Here is a 17,393-nt window from a genome sequence, read left to right as displayed (position 1 = left end):
AGTGCCACTGCTAATGGATGTGTGTGGATTGGAAGTTTCTCTGCTGGCACCACACTCTTACAAATTCTATTAAGGGAGTGCCGACCTCATGGGACTTGTGTGTGTGTATTTATATATATATATATATATATATATATATATATATAAGTATGGGAGCGGGGTGCGGAGCCAGGACGTCACAGAGCTTTGATGGGTGGGGGGTGTTGTGTAGGAGCCAGAATGGGGGAGCTGGGGGCTGGATATAAACGTTGGGGAGGGTGAGACAGAGCTGCAATGGTGGGGGTAGGGGGATCAGGATGGAGCTGTGATGAGGGGGGGACACACAGCTGAGAGGAGGCAGGGTCAGAAAGAGATGACTGAGCCAATCGTGGAGGAGACAGTTAAACTAGTGCATATACATATACACACACATTATATATATAATTTAACACAACAAATAAAAAAAAACTACAATTAGTGAAATCCTCAGTCAGTTCCTTTTACCAGGGAACTGCATGGACACCTAGTTCACGACCAGCAGTAGCAGCCAATAGGCTGTCCCCGATCATCCTAAACAGCCCTTCAGCAGCTAGTTAGCTCAGCTTCAATCACGATCTATAGGCCACCTTCCCGGAGCTGAGCTTGGCCGCTGCAGCTGCTCAGCACTATGGTGGGGCAGCACTTGTTACACGGCATAAGGTCACGGTACATGGAAGACGCAGAGAAACTGTGCAAGTGTGCGACGCAGGGAGGGCTTGTGCAGCCTTCCACTGCGCCTCCATCAACAAATTTGTTATGCCGGATAGTGGTTCATTCAACCTAGAGTGGGCGGTGGTGGGGGGATGGGTTAGGGGTTGCGGTTTGAGTGGGTGGGGCCTCCGGCGGCTGCTGCCAAACTGAACAGGAGAAAAAGTTTTCCTGTCTCCAGTGCAGCACAGTGGTTGCCGTGGGCCTATTTTGTTATGGGGCCTAGAGCTGCAGCTCCACCCGGCCCATTGAGAAGCTCATTCTGACCTGGCCGGGCGGGGCGATCACACACACACAGTCATGTGACCAGCCAATCGCTGCGCTCTCCAATCGCGGCAGCAGGGGGTGGTTAGGCAGGGGGGGCAGTGTCAGAGAGCCCTGGAATGCCCCTAGGCATCTCAGTCACTCCTAGGCATTTGCTTATAATGCCTATGCCTAGGGCCGGCTCTGATAGATAGATCAAAAGAAGTGGTGGAGTACTGCAGTGTATATTCTAGTCTGGCAGATTTGATTGGACGCTGGTTCTCCGGGTACAGCTACTGGTGACTGTGCGGCTACTCCTGTGCCTGTTATGCAGTGATATGCTGACTACGGTTTACTTAGATGTACGTGATATTTATTACAAGTAAAATTAAAGTTGAGCGGCACAGACAGCCCAGTACAAGAGCCCAGACTGTAATGTTTGCAGATATGTTTAATCATACTTGCCAACATTCTGGCTGCCCCCACAGCAGGGGGCGTGGAGCAATATAAGAGGAGCGTGATGAGGACATGACGTGAAATTGGGGGTGGATTGGGGGGTGTAAATCAGGGGGTTTGGCCACGATGACACAATTCGGCGCAAATCATGTCATTGGCTACCTCACTGTAGGGTTGTGCAATGGTGCAGGGTGGGGGGGGGGTCCATAGGTATGCGGGCGGGAGGCAGCCAGCTGGGAGGCTTGCCCACTCTTCTGGGCGGCCGGGAGTGCTATGCGATTTTCAAGAGCCTCCCAGCCATTCTGTGGTTAATCAAAAAATTAAAGAAATGCTGATGCCATAGGGTCATTTGATTGTGTAAAAACACAACAGGCAAGATCCAGTGCATGTCATCTGGGTTTATGTAAAAGGAAAGATACATACCTGGGCCCAGACCAAAGAAAAAGATGAACAAGAAAATTAACACTGCACTGCAATAAGGGATCCAGTCATACCAGCCCTGAATGAAAGACATAATACAAATGTATTAGCTGCAGCTTTAATATTCCTGAAATACACAGTGCAGAAGCTGCAGACCTCTATGTGTGTGCTAGATAGAGGTCATTTTTACCTGAATTGACATAGTGACTGTGAGAAGCCCTAGCATTGTAGCCATGAGCCCATAACTACTCAGCAGGATCACTTTTCTTCTACAGTGCTCTGCCAGCAAACTCTGTGGGTAGAGAGAAACTGTCATGTCACCACTGTGTATATAGAAAAACAGGGCAGTGCAAATTGGGCACCACAATGCAGGCTTCAAATGGTTTTTGGTGGCCCACATCTTCCTTTGCATCAACAGAAAAAGACTATTATTTTACATCAATTCTTGAACAGTTTAGGGGTATTGCCCTCTGTAAACCCTGTGTCTGATATATGTTTTTAATGGAAGTGCAAGTAATGCGACTGTACCTCATATACCATCATATGCTCCAATACAGCCAATGCTCCCTAATATAGCCTCACATGATTCCATATATCTCCATATGCTACAAAATAGAATCATGTTATTATTATATATACTACTATATACAAATATATATATATAGTCACTGCATTGCCTCACATGCCCCATAGGGCATCATATAGTCCTATATGGCATAATAACATCTTGTGTGTTCATGGACAATCATATGTCCATCTTAGGGGGGGAATTCAATTGTTTTATCGTGCCAGTACGTAATGGGCACCCAATGGGTGATATTCAAAAAGTTATGCTAATGAGCGCGAGTGCCACAGCCGCCCATTACCTATCACGCTTGTCGCCCCCGAATGCACCAGGTTTAGACACATAAAGCATCAAAGTCCCTGTTAGCATGGCTAAACGGTAATTTGGGTGCACAAAAAGTAGAGTTTTTGGGGATTTCTGCTTGGCACCTCAAGAGGGTACGATCGGAAATCTGGGAGCCTGAGGCACTCGCGCCCGATCAGAGGAACAAGTGAATTACTCCTTCGGGTCCCAATACCAGCAGGAGCCAAACAACAATTTAATCTCCCCCTACAGTAGTCATTGGTCATTGCTACCAAGAGCTGTTGCAAGTACCACTGCTGCTTTCTACATGTAGGTACCACTCATCAAAACTTTGTATAATATCAATGGACCATAAAAGCATGTTCCTAGGTCAATTAAGTTACAGTACTTACAGATAGAATAACAGCCAACAACTCGAAGCTTCCTATTCCCAGAGATATATAGGGGATCTTCTCCATAGGAAAGCCAGCAGTTACAAAAACACTGCTTGCATAAAAGAAAATCTGAAACAAACAGTTCAAAATCACACTCATTTAGAAATCAGCTTCTCTTTACATTTCGTTATTTAACTAATTCACTAGGGCTAAATGCAGTATTTCTATAGGGGAAATGTGGGGGTTATATATAAGGGCCGTCTAGGGCTGCCCGAAAGGCAGAGCAGCGGCTTCCACTGGATGCGTCTCTCTGCAAATGGCAGCCCGGACTGGCAGTCCCAGGGGGAGAGAACACCTCCCCCTGTGGCTGCGTGTCCTGTGTGTGACTGACAGGAAGCACTTCCAGGATGTTAATACGATGCCGCTAGTCTAAATCTAACACGATGCCGCTAGTCTAAATCCCGACTATCCATGCCCGACACGGGACTTAAGATAGAAATAGAAATACCAACGCTGGAAGCCCGACCCCCGCCATCCCAATCGTCAACAGCCGGGTAAGTATACTACTTAGCCCAGGGATGGGGGGTTAGGTTTAGGGACCCCGGGGGGACTTAGGGTTTGGCACCTCCCAGGAAAGGTTAGGGGTAGGCTAGGGGAAGGGGGGTTAAGGGTTAGGCACCCCCCTGGGAGGGTTAGGTGTAGGGTGCAGGAAGGGGGGGTTAGGTTTAGGCACCCCAGGGGGACTTAGGGATAGGGTAGCCCCCCCTGAGAGTTTTAGGGTTAGGCACCAGTAAGGGAGGGTTAGGGGGAGGGAGAAGGGAGGGTTAGGGTACTTACCAGCATTCGTCAGGATATCCTCATGTAGGGATGCTGTAGTCGATAGGGATTTGAACAGTCGGTATATCAATCACATTCTGCGCTTCCAATGGGAAGCCACTGCCAGTCACAGTGAGTGTAGCCAGTGCAGTCACTGAGGTGGAGGATTTAAATGGGGGAGGTTGCAGCCCTGCAGCATATAGGTAAAATCCACCATTGCCCACTAGTAGCTAACTGAGATCACCTACTAGTGAATACCTGTGATCAGCAGACAATATTAGCCTGCACTACGGCAAACACAATTTTCTACATATGGGGGGAGGGCACTACATGCTTTATCACACCTATAATTACATATGTAAATGTGGGGCCATCCAACTATGAAAGAGGGGAGTCTCCTCTTTCAAATTATGTGGTCCCCTTAGCAGCTTTTGTTTGTTGAATGATCACCTGACAATATCGTCCAGTGCTAGAGAAAAAAATTATTTTTCATAGATTGGGGAGGGGCACATTGTGTCTTATGTCCCCCATACTTGCCTGCACACACATGGGGATAACCGTTGTTGAGAGAGGAAGTCTCCTCTTTCAAATGTGCCCCCTTAGTAGTTATTGCCTGGTGATAACGAGACAATAGCTTAGACAGTACACAATAAAATAAACATTTTGACAAATATGGAGGATCTAAAGTCCATATCTCCTCCATCTTTTGTCAAATAAAAAAGTTGTCCGTCATTTATTGGTAGGTATATCTAATTATTAAAATGGAAGGCCTGGTTGGGCTACCATATCCTTCCAACACTTAGGAAGCGATTAAATTAAGACAGTGAATATTGGAAAAAAAACGAATTTTAATTTCAAGTGTAGATTTCATTTGTCAAAACCCTCACATAGAATACTGCTTTTTACTATTTTGGAAAGGTGGATTATTGGTGAAATAAGAACCACAGAATATTTATGTGTGGCATTTATAAGATGGGAAAAAAAAATCACTTTTGCTTTTGGTCTCTTTTCTTTAATTTAAAAAAAATATATATATATTTTCCCATTTGGGTTGCATGTTTTAGACATAATGGTATTTTTTGAACATACAAAGTCTTCTGAAAAATACACGGTATAATTTGTGTGGGTGCCACTTAATAAAATATTGATATTGATGTTAGAAAGTGACGAGCGCAAATGAGAAAAAATGACGTCAGAACAAGGATAAGAAAACCCTCAGAAGCAAAGGGATTAATATCTGATGAAATCACTCAACTGCATTAATTCCAGAAAGCTGAATAGTGACGGTAATAATGATCACAATGTAGAGCTGCCAGCGCATGGATGGTTCCTTCACAAGCTCCAGTACACTCATGCTTTTAGTCTTCTTGTAGATCTCCTGCTCTGTTAATATCTCATCTATCTCTGGCTGATGGTCTCCATGTCCCCAAATCGTGTCCATAGCTGGGAAACGGAGGGGCAGAAAAATAATGAAACAAGCTAAAAACACATAAGAGCTCACAATGCATTGGATAGACAGCTGAAATTGTTTGGTTTTGCACATATTTGCCTATATGTTGCACCCAGCACACTATATGATGCACACCTCTTCTGGTCTCTGGAAACACATCTCTAAATTAGAATAACACCTCAATGTTTTTAGTTTTTTTCCTAAATACTGATTAGTTTAGCCTCATTTATGGCTAAAAAAGAATAAGGGGATATGAGGACATCCTTTATTACTTATCAATTTTGTACAGAGGTGTCTGTTGATATGTGTGTGGTATTTGGCGGTGATATGCAGAGTTGAAATGCAACACTAGCGCAAATGCAGATACACCAAACAGTCCAGGTGCTTAACCAGTAACCATGTATCAAGTATATTGAAGTGTAGTTGTAGTAGTAGTGTTCCAGCTAGGCTGTTTCAGGGGGGTGCAGTGCTCGATTTGAAGTTGATGAAATGCACCCTGCCCATATGGTGGTGCCCCGCTGAAACAGCCTTCCCCATCTGCGGGTCGTACTAGTGTCCCATGGGGGAATAAAGTTCAGGTGAAACAATCACCAGCGAGTGAGCAGATGCCCTGTGCATGCACAGGGCATCCATTCAAAATGCTGGGAGAGCTTGGGGGCAGTTCAGCATCTCCGTGGGTGCTGGGCACACCCGCTACAGTTATGAAAAGGGGAAGTGTCTCAAGGGCACTTCCCCATTTTGAGTGACCATGTTTTCAGCATGCGCGTGTCGTGCCCTTCTTTGATAGCTGCTCTGCCCCTTCTAGTGGCAAACGCAGGATTTCTAGAGGGGGGTTTCCAAATGCCTGATTTTAGAGTGAGTGTGCAGTCCATGAAGAGGGTAGAATGAGCACTTATCCAGCTTTAATATGTGTCATACGAAGTGTATTGTGTGTCATAATTCCAGCATATACAGGACTAGCGATAACAGTAAGCCATTAGATGCGGCAGTAGGCCATCCTGTTTGAGCTGAATGTTTGTATTTTAGATGTGGGCACCATTCCAGAGTATTAGAGCAAGTCCGGGTGTCTGGGAGCAGCAGAATAACCTAGCACTGCCCAGACATATATGTACATATTGGGCTCTATAGCAGCACATCCCTAACAGTGCATGTTTTCCAGATCTCCTAGTTGATGCACAGGTTACTTATTAATAGCTGATACCACCACAGGTGGTACTAATTATTTCATTTGTGATACTGAGAAGAATAACATGCAGCACTTGTAAAATTCTATTATATTACTATTTCTATTGTGGTCATGGTGTGGGCTGGGGAGGGGGGTTTCCAGGCAGATGGAACTCCCCCCTGCGTTTGCCTATGCCTTCCGACCCTAGAATGAACACTAGAAGTAGTTACTAGTACAGCCATACTCACAGATGAGAAACCGAAAGATTGCATAAGAAAAGAGGTGTTTTAAACCTCTAGGATGGGGGCAGGCATGTATGCAAATTACTTGTGGGAGTTAGCCTATGGCAAGCAGGGGCGGGTTTGTAACAGGAACATTATATAGTGGGATAAAAGTGTGGGCCAAAGCCTCTTTGTTCCAGATTCCTCCAGGATAGGGAAGTGCATTTTGTCAGTTGTCATTTTCCTTAATAAAACTCTCTTAGTGCTTCTCCTCCTTCTTCTCTTCTTCTCTCCTCCTTTTCCTTATTGTATTTAGTCTCTTTTCATTTACTTCATATCATTGCTTTTACTTTTCCTTTCTGTCCTCAATCACTGTCTTTTCTGATTTCTTGTTCTGCTGGGGGAGGGTGTAGCCATGTCCTGCCTAGTAATGAGCCTCCCCAGACCCTGGTCCCTGGCTCCACAGTGCCCCCATGTTATTAGGGGCTGCAGGTGTGGTTCCCTTATTGATAGTTCTATCCCCCCTCAGGCTGCTGCAGCTTTGTGGAAGGTGTGCCAGTGCGGGGGAGGGGTGCTTCCCTTCAGTCCTTAATGCCCCTGGTCAATATCATCTTTGTGGCTGCAGTGGCCAGCACCATAGGCAAATGCAGGAGGGGTTTATGAGTGCCTTGCCTGAACCCCCCCTCAGCCCACACCATGAGGACTACAATAGAAATAGCATATAATACTAAAGTTGCATATTTTTTAGGATCCCCTCAGTGTCACAAATGAAATAACTAGCACTACAGTCCCTGTTGATCTTTTAAATGTGTCAGCCAGTAGAAAAAGTTAAAAAGCCAGTAATGAATATTGTTGTGCACCAACTAGATCTGGAAAACATGCACTGTACGGGGTGCACTGATATGGATCACCTATTGGATCAATTATTAATACTGGATAATACACCATCCAGTATATAAGGGGACCAATCTGTGCATCTATGTCCAGGACAGTGCATGGTTTCTTTTTCTGCCCTCCCCCAGATTCCCCAACTTGCTCATATGATCTGTAAAGGAGCCGGCACATGGAATAAAAAGATTCAGCTCAGACAGGATGGCTCTACTTCTACATATAATTGCTTACTGTGTCTGCTGGTCCTGTATATGCCAGAATTATATCATTCAGTACATTCGTATGATGTATTTTATAGATGGTCTAAGTGCTGATTATGCCCTTTTAATGGTAGAAAACAGTTGCAGCAAACAGTGTCAGTATTATGCTGGGCATTGAGGTATCATTGGGGGAATAGAATGCTTTAGTGATGCGTTATCTGACAGTAAGGGGTAATGGCTTTGACACTGCTTTATTTATGTATGGCACCTTAGATCTAGCTTTTATTTCCTTTGAATCATATTATCAGTCAATAGAGGAGATTGTATTATATACTGTATTCTGAGCATTTAACTTACAAAATAGACAGAATACATGTGCTACAGTAAATTTCTACAGGGTGCACAGCTTATTATTGCAATCACTGCCCCAAGCAGCTATCACCGGGAAGCTCCATTCTCAGCTATGCTCCTACTTCGACAAATATACATTGCTGGAGGTCACGCAGCCTTCGCGTCCTGCCTATGAGGGGTACAACGCGAGCAAAGCAGCTAGTTCAGTTCGTCAGGGCTAACAGCAGGCGTCTGGGGAAAATGCTTCGCCTTTAATAATTCCACCTGTACGCAGGGACGAAAATGTCATTTTCGTCACCTCTGCTTGCGATGTGGTGGCAATCACCCAGTTGCCAAGTGTTTCAAGGGGGGTGCCCAGCAGCAGCCTGCACAGCCAGCAAAAGGCACAAGTGCTAAGTAAAGTTCCATCCCCTGTCCGTGTCACAGCGATAGCAAAATGGTTGAGTTGGTACCCGGTTCTGCAGGACGCAGAATTTTCGTTAAAAGGCTTCAGTTTTGGTTTTCGTTTACCTATTTGCAGGGATGTCGACACATATTCGCCTAGAAATTTGAAGTCTGCCTTTGAATTGCCTCACATTCTTAGGGAAAAAGTGGCTGGCGAGGTTAGCGTCAGGCGCATTGCAGGGCCTTTTGCAGAACCCCCATTAGGGATCTTGTGAATTCCCCGGTGGGAGTGGTTCCCAAGAAAATTCCAGGAAAATACAGGCTCATGCAACATCTGTCTTATCCGCCAGGCTCGTCAGTAAATTATGCCATACCAGTTGAGGTTTCCTCGGTGGTGTACCAGTCTTTTGACGATGCTTTGGACGTCATTAGGTGTTATGGTCCGGGCGCACTGATGGCTAAGATAGATGTTTGAGTCAGCTTTTCGTCTACTTCCTTTGCAGTCATTCCAGTTTATGGGTTTTTAGCTTGGACAACGGATATTGCATAGACAAATGCTTGCCTATGGGGTGTTCTGTGTCCTGTGCGTTTTTCGAGCATTTTAGCACCTTCCTACACTGGTGCGCGGAATTTATTTATTTAATTTTTGCGGTAGTCATGGAATAGCCCACTATCTCGATGACTTTCTGTGTGTCGGCCCTTCCGGTTCAGGCAGATGCAGTTATCTTTTGTTTTCTTTACGAGCGCTGTTTTTTCATTTAGAGTTCCCGTTGCTGCGGACAAAACGGAGGGCCCTTCCCCTTGTCATTCCTGGGTATCGAGATCTGTACCTCGGCGGGTTCTTGTCGCATTCCTCTCGATAAGCCTGTCAAGTTGCGTAATGCCATAGCAGAATGCACGGCTTCCAGTAGAATTACCCTGCGGCAGGCGCAATCCCTCCTGGGCCTGTAAAGTAATTCCAATGGGCAGAGCTTTTTCACGTAAATTGGAAAGGGCCACGGCTGGTGTCACTAACCGAGACATTTGCTACGTTTATCCTCAGAGATTAAGCAGGACCTCTCTGTCTGGGTCTCGTTTCTTCGGGATTTTAATGGCGTTCGGTTGTGGATGTCTCCAGCCGCTGACAATTTGCAGCTGCAGCTGTTCACCGACGCAGCAGGCACCACAGGGTTCGGATGTTACCTTGATGGCTCCTGGTGCGTTGGCCGTTGGCTGGAAGAATGGGTGGGAAAGGGTTTGACTAAGGACTTACTCTTTCTCAAACTCTTTCCCATAATGGTTTCCTTGGAAATCTGGGGGGAATGGTTACGCAATCGCAGCATCATTATCAGGTGTGACAACCTGGGCGTGGTCCATGCGATACAATCAGCAACATGCGGCTTCCCTGCTGGTTTTGCGCTTGCTAGCGCAGCTGTGCTCACATGTTTGCGCTGTAACATCATGTTTAAGGCAAGACACGTTCCTGGGGTGGAGAATGAGATAGACGATGCGTTATCACGTTTCCAGTGGGCTAGGTCCCGATCTGTGGCCCCTGGTGCTGACGTTGTGCTTTGCCCCTCTTATGTTTGGCAGGTGATCGAGCCGGCATGGAGGGCTTAGCAGAACAGTCTTTAGCCCCCTCCACGTTGCGAGCATATCGGCAGGCATGGAATGAATGGGAAGATTATTCCCGTAGCAGCAAACAGGCAGGTAAGAGTCAGCATCGTTCGATGCTTTCTTTTATTTGGAGTCTCCATTTGGCTGGCAGATCCAGGGCTTCTGTTGCGCGCTCTTTGGGGGGCATTGCATTTTATTGTAAATTGAAGGGCCAACCTGACTTTACTAAAAGTTTTCTGATTGTGAAGGCTTTAAAGGGTTGGGCACGGGTCTCCCGGCCAGTAGCTGACCGTAGGAGACCTGTGGACGCTCATCTGCTTCCGGCAGTATTAGGGGCGGTTCTCGGAGTGGCTCTTACTGCGTATGAGGCGGTCCTGATTCAAGTGGTGTTTTCAGGGGCTTTTCACGGCACCTTGAGGGTATCGGAGCTGGTGGCATCATCCAAATGGGTTGATGCCGCCATGCTCCTCTCGGATATCCTGGTCAGTGAGAGGTCTGTTCTCTGTAGGATTCGGCGGTCAAAGACCGACCAGACTGGTAGGGGTAGGTGGATCTCGTTGGGTCCATCTAGGTACGAACAGATCTGCCCCGTGGCACTAGCTATGCGGTATGAGTTATTGCGGCCGGATGTTCCTGGTTCATGACTCATGCATATGGACAGGACTCCGCTTACCAAATACCAGTTTGGTTGGTTTTTGAAGAGGTGTGTATCAGTTTTAGGCCTCCCGCCTCAAGATTTTGGTACACACTCGTTTCTGATCGGAGCCGCAACTTCGGCGGCAGCTGCGGGTTTCTCAGCATCAGAAATTAAGGCCCTAGGACTTTGGAAATCGGATAGTTATAAAGGTTACATTCGACCTAGGCGTGAAGGCCCTTTGTTTTAAAGTCATTTCACAGTCTGTTCCGGTTACGTTTATATTTTATGCTTGCCTGGTTTTTGTCTTGTCTCATGTACTGTCCTGTCTTGTCTGTTACCCCTGTCCGTCCTACTCGGGATTAGCTACTCGCCATTGCTGGCAATGGGAGTCTTGAGGGATTTTACAATTTTTACCTGAACTGACGGATTCAATTCGGCTATTCTCAATCATTTAATTAGGCCATAGTCCATCCCTCAGCAGGTTTTTATTTTACCTCTTGCCGAGTTCACCTGTTTTTTCCCAATTCCCCCCCACCCATTCTTCCCCTTTGTGTCTTCTGTTTGTCTCAGCCACTTCAAATAGTAAAGTCGGCGACCAATAGAAAATTTTTCTTTTTGGCAGATACTCACTTATGTTCTATCAGATCCCACTAATACACCATAAAATTTTATTGTTTTATGACAATTACTAATTTTTTATTTACTGCTTTCCTCCACCTTTAGGATTGCTCTTTGACACGCAGGACATTTGGGTTATAGGCCACTCATATATTTTCTGGGCTGCTAGGTTTGAGTTCAGATCAAGCTCCAATTTTTGAATATTCAGCTAGGGTCCGTTGCATAGGTTCCAGAGGTATGAGATGGCATTCCTTTTGTCCTAAGCTGTTAGAGTATGCAAGGCTTTTTGGTAGGCCACGTATTTTGGTGGCTTATTTAGGAGGCAACGACTTAGGGCAGAGGTCCACTGTAGAATTACGAGTTGATATTGTCAACGATTTGGCGAGGGTGCTATCGGCCTGGCCCTTGTGTAAATTAATTTGGTCTTGCATTGTACCTCGACAGGTCTGGCGTGGGGTTAGGAGTTTTCCTGCTAATGACGAAGCTAGGAAGAAACTTAATTTCGCAGTTGCCAAATTTGTGATGGCCAATTATGGCCGTTTCATTTACCATAAGAACATTCTATTTCGATTTAGTTATATGTATAGACCTGATGGAGTTCATTTAACAGAGGAGGGTTTGTCATTGTTTATTGGGGATCTTTTTGAGAAGTTGGCGTTATTGGGGTAGTACTTGGTATGGTGGCGGTGCAGCGGTTCTATAAGCAGAACCTTGCTGTGGCGGGAAAGAACGGCAGGTCGCCAGTCCGGGTGCAATTATGATTTAAGGGCGCTCCCTTCGTTGACTGGTAGTTGGCTGTACCAACCTAACGGGGGGCAGTATCACCACCTAAACGGGTGGGAAGTCAAGATGGGGGTGAGCGTTACCTTTTGTTGATGATATGAGTTACATGGTTATGTGTATGCACTCTGGGCGATCTACGCCTGCTATGCCTTTTGTTGTTTGTGTGTGGGCATAGCAGATCTGGCTGATTTCTGGCCGTCCTTTCTTTGCCACCATACATCCTTAAATAAATAATAATTATTATTGCTCCAATAAATCGCCATCAAGTTATCTGCCAAATCCACGTCTCAGTGTCTTTATTTTATGTTAGTATGATAAGTGGTTTGCACACATGACAACACCTCATCCGATAGAAGGTTTAGAGAAACCGAAAGATTGCATAAGAAAAGAGGTGTTTTAAACCTCTAGGATGGGGGCAGGCATGTATGCAAATTACTTGTGGGAGTTAGCCTATGGCAAGCAGGGGCGGGTTTGTAACAGGAACATTATATAGTGGGATAAAAGTGTGGGCCAAAGCCTCTTTGTTCCAGATTCCCCACCCTCCCTCCCCTATAAATTTTGGTATGTTGTGGGTTTGGTTTTGGGTGGTGGGAAAGAATGGCAGGTCGCCAGTCCGGGTGCAATTATGATTTAAGGGCGCTCCCTTCGTTGACTGGTAGTTGGCTGTACCAACCTAACGGGGGGCAGTATCACCACCTAAACGGGTGGGAAGTCAAGATGGGGGTGAGCGTTACCTTTTGTTGATGATATGAGTTACATGGTTATGTGTATGCACTCTGGGCGATCTACGCCTGCTATGCCTTTTGTTGTTTGTGTGTGGGCATAGCAGATCTGGCTGATTTCTGGCCGTCCTTTCTTTGCCACCATACATCCTTAAATAAATAATAATTATTATTGCTCCAATAAATCGCCATCAAGTTATCTGCCAAATCCACGTCTCAGTGTCTTTATTTTATGTTAGTATGATAAGTGGTTTGCACACATGACAACACCTCATCCGATAGAAGGTTTAACACACTTGTTAATCTGGATGGAGCGGAGCTTGAGCGTTACATACTGAGCCGGTTGATGTATATACTTAGGATACGCAGTATATACAGGCCAATATGCAAGATAATGTAGCAGATCTCAGCAGCTAAGTGGAACACATCTGTCCATTACTGAGGTGAATATGAGCTATGATTTTCTGTGCCACGTCTTGGAGGTGAGGAGGGATGTAAGTGGCTTATTTAAAAATATGATCCCTGTCATTACAAAAGCAATGACACAGTCAGAGCGCTGTGACACTGAGTGTAAGTGGCTACCAGCAAGCAAAGTGCTTTTCTACCTGGCCAAGGACTACATGGAGATCACCATTGTGGAGCTGGTGACTACTATTCAGGTACACGGGTGCTCCCCTCCACTGTCTGCACTTACCAACCTGGCAGCTATAATGTCTTACACCACCGTGCCCAGGGCCGGCTCTAGGGGTGTTCGACCAGTGCGGTCGCACAGGTGCGCCACCTGTAGAGGGCGGCACCCCTCCCCAGCATCCCGATTTCAGCGGGACGGTACTGTCCCGCTGTTCCACCTGCGGGCCGAAGTGGCTCGCGGGTGGTCAAATCGGGAGGTTGGGGACCCCCACCAACGCAGCTGTGCAGCGGGGCCAGAAACCCGGAGTGTGAATGGATGCCGCACACATGCGCACGGCAATCATTCACTGCCAAGAGATGGCTGGGGGAAGCCCAGCCAGTGACGGAGTGCTGGGCTTTACCCCCAGCCTGACGTAATTTTTAGGCATGCCATGCGGACAAGGCTCCAAATAATGTCACACAGGGGCATGGCCTATGTTAATTAGACCACACCCCCAAAATCAGTCCCGTGATGTTAGGGCGCCTTCTCAAGGGCTGGCACAGGGTGCTCCGAACCCTGGAGCCGGCCCTGACCGTGCCCTTCACCCAGAAGGTATATCTATTATCTCTGATATGTCCACATATAGAGACTGTAACTGGTCCCCGCGCCCGGATCGTTCTTTCCATCTTCATTAATAAAGCTGCTGTGGCCCTTGGGAGTCCTGCTATACAAGAGCCAAATATTAAGCTCTTATTTACAAAGGCCTGCAATATACTCACCAGCTGGAAAATACAAAATGGGAACAGCGCTGTGGATAAAAGGATCATCATTACCACCATACACCACGTGAATTCCTTGCTGGCCGGCCATCGCAGCAGCTTTACACCCTGCAGAAGTCATGTGAGCAGCACAAACCAAGAGGTAACACCAAAACCACTAACAACTTTTGGCCCTGAAGTGATATATAAGACAGTTGTATCTGACAGGGCTTGTAATGAATACAAAGATGCTGACAACTTTGTTAAAACTATTGTCCAGTCCGGAGACTGGAGAGAGATTTTGGGTCTTCTTAGGCCACTATATAGATCACATAATTTACAAACCAAAGTTGCCAGTGTTACAATATGTACGGGTCTTATGGCATATCCTGATTGTGTCTCTGGCGACCTACCTAATGCATTTGTTTTTTTTTTATATATCAATATTTTTTATTGAGACAAACTTAGGGGTGTGCACCGGCCACTTTTCGTGTTTTGTGTTTTGGTTTTGGATCTGGATCTTTCTTCGTGTTTTGGATCTGGATTGGTATTGCCAAAACCACCCTTCCGTGTTTTGGGTTCTGGGTTTTGTGTTTTGGATCTGTATTTTTTTGAAAAAAAGCATAAAAACAGCTAAAATCACAGAATTTGTAGGTTTTTCTGCTCCTATGCTATTATTAACCTCAATAACCTTAATTTCCACTCATTTCCAGTCTATTCTGAACACCTCACACCTCACAATAGTGTTTTTATGTCCAAAAGGTTGCACCGAGGTAGCTGGATGACTATGCTAAGCGACACGAGTGGGCGGCACAAACACGTGACCCATCTAGGCGTGAAACTGCAGTGGCAGACAGGATGGCAGTTTGAAAAACTAGGCCCCAAACTGTACATAATGCAAAGAAAAAAAAGAGGTGCAAGATGGAATTGTCCTTGGGCCCTCCCACCCACCCTTATGATGTATAAACAGGACATGCACACTTTAACAAACCAATCATTTCAGCGCCAGGGTCTGCCACACAACTGTGACTGAAATGATTGGTTCATTTAGGCCCCCACAAAACAAGCTGGCAATTAATCTGTCCCTGCACAAACTGGCTCTACGGAGGCAAGATGTCATTCTCATCCTCCTCATCCACCGATTCCTCACCCTCTTCAGTGTGTACATCCTCATCCTCTCAGAGTATTAATTCGTCCCCGCTGGAACCACAGGTCCCTCTGTACGTTCTGGAGGCTGGTCTCCCTGGAAGAGTTGATCATTCATTTTATGAACATCATCTTCTCCACATTTTGTGGAAGCAACCTCCTACGCCTTTCGCTGACAAGGTTCCCGGCTGCACTAAACACTCTTTCGGAGTACACACTGGAGGGGGGGCAACTCAGGTAAAATAGAGCCAGTTTGTACAGGGACCTCCAAATTGCTTCTTTTTCCTGCCAGTACAGGTACGGACTGTCTGACATGCCTACTTGGATGCTGTCACCGATGTAATCCTTTAACAGACAGACGCACGCTTGTCGCTGCTGCTTTGAGGATGCAAGTGCGGCTACAGCCCACACAATTCACAAAGACAGAAAAAAGAAGAAGAATATTTTTATTGTTTGCGTAGCACACTTTGAGGGTGTCACCACCCTTTAACAGACAGACGCACGCTTGTCGCTGCTGCTTTAAGGATGCAGGTGCGGCTCCAGCCCACACATTTCACAAAGACTGAAAAAACAAGAACAATATTTTAATTGTTTGTGTAGCACACTTTGAGGGTGTCACCACCCTTTAACAGACAGACGCACGCTTGTCGCTGCTGCTTTAAGGATGCAGGTGCGGCTACAGCCCACACAATTCACAAAGACAGAAAAAAGAAGAAGAATATTTTTATTGTTTGTGTAGCACACTTTGAGGGTGTCACCACCCTTTAACAGACAGACGCACGCTTGTCGCTGCTGCTTTGAGGATGCAAGTGCGGCTACATCGCACACAAGTCGCAAACACATTAAAAAAATAGTTTTTTATTTTTTGGAGCACTTTCAGAGTTACACCACCCTTTAACAGACAGACGCACGCTTGTCGCTGCTGCTTTGAGGATGCAAGTGCGGCTACAGCCCACACAATTCACAAAGACAGAAAAAAAAAGAACAATATTTTTATTGTTTGTGTAGCACACTTTGAGGGTGTCACCACCCTTTAACAGACAGACGCACGCTTGTCGCTGCTGCTTTGAGGACAGTATCATATGCAGTGACAGTAGACTTGTCAGAAATTGTTGGCACGTCCTTCAGTCCGGACCAGATGTCCAAACCAGCCCTTGACTTATGACACAGGCGCATGCTTGGCGCTGCTACTATGTTGATGCACGTGCGGCTACATCGCACACAAGTCACAAACACATTAAAAAAATAGTTTTTTATTTTTTGGAGCACTTTGAGGGTTACACCACCCTTTAACAGACAGACGCACGCTTGTCGCTGCTGCTTTGAGGATGCAAGTGCGGCTACAGCCCACACAATTCACAAAGACAGAAAAAAAACAATATTTTTATTGTTTGTGTAGCACACTTTGAGGGTGTCACCACCCTTTAACAGACAGACGCACGCTTGTCGCTGCTGCTTTGAGGATGCAAGTGCGGCTACAGCCCACACAATTCACAAAGACAGAAAAAAAAAGAACAATATTTTAATTGTTTGTATAGCACACTTTGAGGGTGTCACCACCCTTTAACAGACAGATGCACGCTTGTCGCTGCTGCTTTAAGGATGCAGGTGTGGCTACAGCCCACACATTTCACAAAGACAGAAAAAAAAAGAACAATATTTTAATTGTTTGTGTAGCACACTTTGAGGGTGTCACCACCCTTTAACAGACAGATGCATGCTTGTCGCTGCTGCTTTAAGGATGCAGGTGCGGCTACAGCCCACACATTTCACAAAGACAGAAAAAAAAGAACAATATTTTAATTGTTTGTGTAGCACACTTTGAGGGTGTCACCACCCTTTAACAGACAGACGCACGCTTGTCGCTGCTGCTTTAAGGATGCAGGTGCGGCTACAGCCCACACATTTCACAAAGACCGAAAAAAAAAGAACAATATTTTTATTGTTTGTGTAGCACA

The 17,393-nt window shown here is 45.9% G+C and overlaps 1 protein-coding gene across 1 annotated transcript in view; it reads right to left on the bottom strand.

Annotated features, from left to right (window-relative positions):
- The window catches only part of LOC148517974 (solute carrier family 2, facilitated glucose transporter member 9-like), a 99,941-nt gene that overhangs the window by 13,526 nt on the left and 69,022 nt on the right, over positions 1–17,393 (bottom strand). Inside the window, exons 7-10 of the mRNA XM_088477940.1 lie at positions 5,159–5,346; positions 3,106–3,216; positions 2,036–2,137; positions 1,849–1,924 (exon numbers count right to left, since the gene is read on the bottom strand). Of these exons, the coding sequence (XP_088334066.1) occupies positions 1,849–1,924; positions 2,036–2,137; positions 3,106–3,216; positions 5,159–5,346 (477 nt within the window). The remainder of the gene's footprint in view (positions 1–1,848; positions 1,925–2,035; positions 2,138–3,105; positions 3,217–5,158; positions 5,347–17,393) is intronic.

This window comes from Taudactylus pleione, unplaced genomic scaffold (genome assembly GCF_031769625.1).
Source record: "Taudactylus pleione unplaced genomic scaffold, aTauple2 ptg000205l, whole genome shotgun sequence".
NCBI classification, from domain to species: Eukaryota; Metazoa; Chordata; class Amphibia; order Anura; family Myobatrachidae; genus Taudactylus; species Taudactylus pleione.
Note: the sequence above shows the minus strand (reverse complement) of the source record. Positions and strands in the feature narration are given on the sequence as shown.